This window comes from Neoarius graeffei, chromosome 14 (genome assembly GCF_027579695.1).
Source record: "Neoarius graeffei isolate fNeoGra1 chromosome 14, fNeoGra1.pri, whole genome shotgun sequence".
In the NCBI taxonomy this organism is placed as follows: domain Eukaryota; kingdom Metazoa; phylum Chordata; class Actinopteri; order Siluriformes; family Ariidae; genus Neoarius; species Neoarius graeffei.
The window spans coordinates 46,769,317-46,776,789 of NC_083582.1; the positions used below are offsets into that span (position 1 = coordinate 46,769,317).

Sequence of the window (7,473 nt, forward strand, 5' to 3'; positions counted from 1 at the left end):
CCTTTAGCCTCTGCATGCTGTTCTCCAGCACAGTGATGGCAGCAAGGAAACTATTGAGCTAAACCACACTTTCAACGAGACACAGATTGAATGGTTCCAGGCAGGCTCTGCTCTAAACAGGATGAAGCAGCTGCAGTAATAAGACTGGTCCCTAAGAAAGGGCAAGAAACTACACAGACAGAGTTGTGAGGCATCAAATATTCAGCAGATGGATTTGTACTTTGTTAAGGCATGAATTAAACACACACCACATAGTTACAGCATCCTGTCTGATTGACGTACGTGTCCAATTAAGCAATCGGTATTGTCTAAATAATGTATACATGGGCACAAGGAATTATGAGGAGCATAACGATGATAAACACCGTAGCATTAAGGTAGAGAGCTGGTATTTCACTTGGTTGTTTAAAAGTGCATAAAGCTTTTCTTATTTTATGTTCTTGTTTCATCTTGAATCAGATTGAGAAAGGGAACTTTACAGTGTACTACTAAAACGGCAACAGTGCCGTTTTCTTTAGATGTCACGGTTGATCTAATATGTAATCTAATTATCTCTCCATCAGCTGAGTAACTGTTACATGTCTTTACTCTGCCCCTTGCTCATCATAAGCAATGAGAACTGCTTGTGAATCATGTTTGGTGTTCTGTGGTAACTCTCATAACTGTGTGATCATAGTTGTAAAGTTACCATTGAGAAATTAGTGCGCGTGATTTTCGGACCTGTTTATGTAACAAATGATTTGGTTGGCTTGCTGTCTCACAGGTTCAACAGAACCTTCTAACTCCACTGTACAGTCTGTCCTTATGTTGTTTCACGTCAAATCTTTGAAAATAAGGCAGGATTATTTATTTCAATGATCAAAAGTCAAATATCCATAAAATTTGTCAAAACCTGATTAAAGTCTTGGCTATATTCATCCTGATTTGAAGGCATTTTTAATCTAATCTGTATTTTTATAGGGCTGTTTTGACTCTGAGATTGGCGACCTGCCCTGGGTTTACCATACCTCTTGCCCAAAGTCATCTGGGATTGGTTCTAGCTTCCCCTGTGACCCTGATAGATAAGCAGTATGGATAATGGATGGCTGGTTTTTTTTTTTTTTTTTATGCTATAGCTTTAAATGTGTAAAATCATTGCATAATTGATGTCTAACTGATTAACGGCTGAATGTTTGCAGTGTGACTGTGTTACTTTAGCATACCCTGGTGGCACAGTTGATTTGGACTGGACGGTAGTACTTTCCTGATACTGCACCTACAATCCACAAGTGTGTGTGTGTGTGTGTGTGAGAGAGAGAGAGATCTGAAGGCTTCACCAGCTCCCACACATACAGTGATGGGCAGTAGGGGCAAATGTGCTGGTTTTATGCCTCCACCACCTTAAGGTGCAGGAGGCATTATGTTTTCGGGTTGTCTGTCCCGAAACCTTGTGAACACGATATCTCAAAGGCTAATGAAAGGAGTTTCATCAAACTTTCACCATTTGTGCACTTTGGGACAAACATGAACTGATTAGATTTTGAGGTTAAAAGGTCACAGGTCAAGATTACTGTGAGGTCAAATATCCATCCCCAAACCTTGTGAAGGCCATATCTCAAAGACTAATGAAAGGAATTCCACCAAACTTTCACCATTTGTGGACTTTGTCCCAAAGATGAAATGATTAGATTTTGAGAGCAGAAGGTCTAAGGTCAAGGTCACTGTGAGGTCAAATGTCTGTCCGAAAACCTTGCGAACACAATATCTCCAAGGCAAATGAAAGGAATTTCGCCAAACTTTCACCATTTGTGCATTTGGGGACAAACATTAACTGATTTTAGATTTTGAGGTTAAAAGGTCACAGGTCAAGATTACTGTGAGGTCAAATGTCCATCCCCAAATCACAACTTAATAAGGCGTGTAGTCTACCAGGCGGAAGCATCCCCATCGACGCCGGTGGTGTTGAGTTCTATCTAGTTACTATATTGGCCCTCTACAATTATTTTTTTTAATTTTTAAAAAAAAAGTTATTCTTCCACTTTTCACACGTGCGAAAGTTCCGTGTAGTACTACAAAAGTTACCTTGCTGAAAAATTCAGCCTGCTCTGATCAGCTACCAACTGCCAAAAAGACAGGCTGAGCTGGTCAAGCTCGTACACCAGAAACAATTTCTGAATTATCACTACTAATTCTAGATAGAGAAGTTTTTCTTGTTTGAGATTTTCTAATCCATTTATTCAAGTCACGAGGCTGGAAAATAACTTGACCTATGGTAGCTGTTCAGATTGAGCAGTTTTTTTTTTTTTTTGCATGCTAGAGCTGTTAATTATTAAAGTCACCAAATAGTGTAACAACAATATTTAATTGATATAGTGCCTTTCACCAACCCAAGGATGCTTTACTAAGTAATGGTACTACAGAAAGAGAATCAAATCGGCCAAAAGAAACCATGAGACACAGAAACCAAAATGACAATTTATATGAGCATAAAGAAAATGGACAAGCTCAAAGTACTGAAAAAAGATAGAATAGCCAGTGATCAGAGACAGTGTGTAGTCTCACAGACTATGAAGATTAGAGGAGGAAAGCAATATGTTCACCAAACACTTTATGAGGAATGCTATATTAATACTAAGTAGGGTCTCCCTTTGCTTTCAAAACAGCCTCAATTCTTCATGGTGTGGATTACACAAGGTGTTGGAAACATACATTACTTTGAGATGTTGATCTGATTATCATGCAATTCCTGCAGATTTTCAGGTGCAGGTTCATGCTGCGAGTCTCACGTTCTTCCACATCCCAAAGGTGTTCTCTTGGATTCAGATCCAGTTCAAGCAATGATTTGATTTGGTATTAACAGGCCCAAAATGTGCCAAGAAAAGATTCCCCACACCATCACACCACTTCCACCACCATGGACAATTGACAGAAGGCAGGTTGGGTCCATGTTGGTGGACTTTTCTTTCAATTACTGCTGCGGCAAGCTCTTGGTGCCGCTGCACAAACGGAGTTCCAACAGACCAGGCTCTGACCTTCCAGTCTTCAGCTAGTTTTGGTGAGACTGTGCCCACTGCGCTTTCCAACATGGTCTTCTGCTGTTGTAGTCCAGCTATCTCAAGGCTTGATGTGTTAGTCACTCTAAGATGCTTTTCCGCCCACCACAATTGAGTGTTTATCTCCATAATGGAGTGGTTTTATGAGTATGTAGTAGCTCTTTCCGCTCAAACCGGTCTAACCATTCTCCGCTGACCTCTCCATCAATGAGGCATTAGAGCTGCCACTCACTTGATGTTTATGTTGTACAATTCTAATTAAACTCTTGAGACTGTTGTGCATGAAATTTTCAGGAGATCAGCAGTTACAGAAATAGTCAAGCCAGCCCATCTGGCACCAGGATTTGGGCCAAACTCCCCAAGATCACATTTCCGACCCACTTGTCGCATCTGGCTTGCTTATTAGGGATGTACAGTAATTATGTTAATTGTACAACCTAGTGTTTGTGACCATGCTTTGTGATAATGTCTATTATTAAAAGCACCATATAAATCAAACTCAACTGTTAGTATGGTTCATATTTAATCTTCAGAATGGTGAACAAGTGCACTGTGCAAAAGTCTTAGGCACCCTATTTTTTTTTCATATAACCTTTTGTTATAGATTTCTATTTGATGACTTCTACATTATCAAGTCAGTAAAAAAACATTTTAGAGTTTCAAACGGTCGTTTTCCAGCACAAAATTAAATGTTACAGAAAATAGTTTGTATCTGAGCAGCATATTACATAAGAGACCACACTTCAAATTAAAAAAGAAAACACAACCCTGCAAAAATGTCCTATAGAAGTTCTGTAGGAATTCCGGTGTTCTATAGGATTTCAGCATGGTTCTATAGGAGACTGTGAATTGTGTCCTATAAAACGAAGTTTCTATCGGCTTTTCTCAGTGTTCTATAGGATAGAAATCTATTAAAACTCAAGTTCTATAGGAAATCTATATTTGAACATTTATTTATTGGCTTGGTGTTTTTGTGTATACTCAAGAATATTTCCTTTATATGAGGGTGGTGGCACCACTGTTGGGTAAACCATATTAAAGGAACTGGAGAGAGCCCAAAGGACCCCAGACCATATACAGCTTGCTGGCATGCAATATGATTTGTCTTTTTGAACTTTAGGTCATAAGTATGGCTAAAATGTCATGACCATGTTATGAAATTTCAGTGCCTCAGCCAATTGGTTTCAACTTAACTCACCTGATCACCGGAATTATTTAAAAGAAGTAGGAATTATTGTTAAATACAATATGGATTTATTAACAAACAGGAGCTTACATGTAAGAGATGCACAAATCATGAAATGATGTTATTAAATCAAAGTAAGCAAAACAACTAATAATCAGTTACAGTTGTAGGTTTATTTTTCTTTGGGAAAATATGGTCGTTTATTAAATGTATACATTTCGTACTAGTTGAAACTTCACACCACCTGCAGTAACTGCATTTTAGTAGAAATAAACCACTGCATCTATCTTGAGTATAAATCCATTAGCAGGATGCACAATGACCTATCTTAAAATATTTAATAATTTTCACTCTCATCTCATTATCTCTAGCCACTTTATCCTGTTCTACAGGGTCGCAAGCAAGCTGGAGCCTATCCCAGCTGACTACGGGCGAAAGGCGGGGTACACCCTGGACAAGTCGCCAGGTCATCACAGGGCTGACACATGGACACAGACAACCATTCACACTCACATTCACACCTACGGTCAATTTAGAGTCACCAGTTAACCTAACCTGCATGTCTTTGGACTGTGGAGGAAACCGGAGCACCCGGAGGAAACCCACGTGGACACGGGGAGAACATGTAAACTCCACACAGAAAGGCCCTCGCCGGCCACGGGGCTCGAACCCGGACCTTCTTGCTGTGAGGCGACAGTGCTAACCACTACACCACCGTGCCGCCCTCTTTGAAATACCAGGACATTTTAAATCAAAATCTGGTGGCCTCTGCCCGAAAGCAGACGCGCAGCTTGTGAACAGGCAAGGCAGGCAACTGCTTGGGGCCCCCTAGCCCAGGGGCCCCCCGAGAGTCAGGGCCCGAGGGTTTATTTATTTATTTATTTATTTATTTTTATTGTTCTTTACCATTGTATTTTCACATTTGGAATTTAAAAAAACTTTGGTTTCATACATTTTTCATTGGTGTCAGATTATAACATATTGGTGATGAACACTGGTCAGAAGGGCCCCCTGGAAACTTTTGCTTGGGGCCACAACAGACTCTAGAATCGCCTCTGCCCGAAAGCTGAAGATGGGTCGTCCAGCAACATAATGCCCCTAAACGTGGCCAAATCTGGACAAAAAATGGTTCACCAGACACAAAATCAACCTCCTCCCATGGCCATCTCAGTCCCCAGACCTCAACCCAGTTGAAAACCTGTGGGGTGAGCTGAAGAGGAGAGTGCATACGAGAGGACCCAAGACTCTGGATGATTTAGAGAGATTGTGCAAAGAGGAATGGTCGAATATCCCTCTCTCTGTATTCTCCCATCTTGTGAAATGTTAAAGGGGAATATTAAGTGCTGTCTTGTTGGCAAAAGGGAGTTGTACAAAGTATTAACATCGGGGTGCCAATAATTGTGGCACACATGATTTCATGTAAAAGAATTATTTCTTAATTTGGGATTTTTTTTTTCCTACTGAATAAATGCACTTGAATTAAAGGTGCATCTTTTTCATTGTTGTCCTATATTATTATTATTTTTTAAAATGAATTTATTAGAAGCCTAAGAACATATCTTAACGAGGGGTGCCAATAATTATGGAGGGCGCTGTATATGCTGTAGACCAAAAACTGGATTAATAAATAATAAAATGCTTATATGTTAGAGAGAGAGAGAGAGAGAGAGCCAGATCGTCGCCTCCTTCAGGATATTATTTGGTGAGCTCTGCTGGGGTTTCTGTTTTGTGTAGCCTGTGAAGAAGCAGCTGTGTGTCGCTCATCAATCAGCTTCAGATAAACATGGCAGCAGAGTGAAGAATAGACCCATTACACCCGGGGACCTTTTGAAAATACGGTAAGAGAGAGAGAGAGCTTCATCCAGGTGTCTGGTCCATCCCTGCTCCACATACCGTTATAAATAAAACGCCATGCTGGTTTGATAACGCCTTCATGTTTACAAGGGAAAGGAAAGCTTGTGGTGTTTGCACAGCCCTAGCCTGGTGTTTTTATGGTGCTACTCGTTTTATAGTGTGTGAATTTGGGCTATCAATATTAAACATGCTATAATAATAATACATTTAAGGCAGGCTAATGACAACTAGGCTCTGTGTGTTGCTCTGTGCATGTGGTCGTTTCATTAAGTCTCCATACAAAAAAGAGAACAATACATTTTCATTTAGAGGTAATCTCATTTACGCCCAGTTTTTATTATGGAGTGGAAAATTTACCACACTTGCAACATCATCATGTTGGTATTCCAGCATTTGCTACACCTTAATTGTCCTCAGTTTATTGAAAATACAGAAATACTGAAAGAAAAGCTACTCAAGCTTTCATTGTGTGAAAATACAGGCTATAATTTTAGGGGGAAATTGAAATTTAAAATTCGCAGTGCTCGGACAACGTTAACAATGTTCAGTATTTCTGTTTGTGGAGTAAAGCTATAGAACAGTTTGAATGTGGAGCTCATGAAATGTACAACTATAAACCAGTTCGAAAAAAGGTATAAGGAACAGATCTTTATGAGGTATAGGGAGGAGGAATTACAATAACGTTCTATTGATAATATAAGGGCGGCACGGTGGTGTAGTGGTTAGCGCCGTCGCCTCACAGCAAGAAGGTCCGGGTTCGAGCCCCGTGGCTGGCAGGGGTCTTTCTGTGTGGAGTTTGCATGTTGTCCGCGTGGGTTTCCTCCGGGTGCTCCGGTTTCCCCCACAGTCCAAAGACATGCAGGTTAGGTTAACTGGTGACTCTAAATTGACCGTAGGTGTGAGTGTGAATGGTTGTCTGTGTCTATGTGTCAGCCCTGTGATGACCTGGCGACTTGTCCAGGGTGTACCCCGCCTTTCACCCGTAGTCAGCTGGGATAGGCTCCAGCTTGCCTGCGACCCTGTAGAACAGGATAAAGCGGCTAGAGATAATGAGATGAGATGATATTATGGGTGTCTGTGTACGTATAGATGTGTATAGGTATATGTATTGTATGTGTGTATATATATGCATAACATATGTATCTGTATATATGATTTGATTTGGTCGATATTATACCATGTTGGTATGTCTTGGTATGTTGGTATGTTTTCTTTTGTATATATAGTTTATGGCGGAAAGTGACGTTTGATTAGTGGTGGTATAGAGGGTTAGGATTTGATAAGTTATTTACTTCTTCCTAATCCTTTCCGAACATTATTATGTTACTGCCTTGTGGCTACGCTATTCTGTTTGTTTATGACGATGTTTTGATTATTGCATTTTTTTTTTTATATCTTCTT

The 7,473-nt window shown here is 40.2% G+C and overlaps 1 protein-coding gene across 1 annotated transcript in view; it reads left to right on the forward strand.

Moving 5' to 3' along the window:
- Positions 1–3,530, forward strand: part of aco2 (aconitase 2, mitochondrial) — a 30,411-nt gene extending 26,881 nt beyond the window's left edge. Inside the window, exon 17 of the mRNA XM_060939811.1 lies at positions 8–3,530. Within this exon, the coding sequence (XP_060795794.1) occupies positions 8–139 (132 nt within the window). The 3' untranslated portion in view covers positions 140–3,530. The remainder of the gene's footprint in view (positions 1–7) is intronic.
- Positions 3,531–7,473: the final 3,943 nt, after the last annotated feature.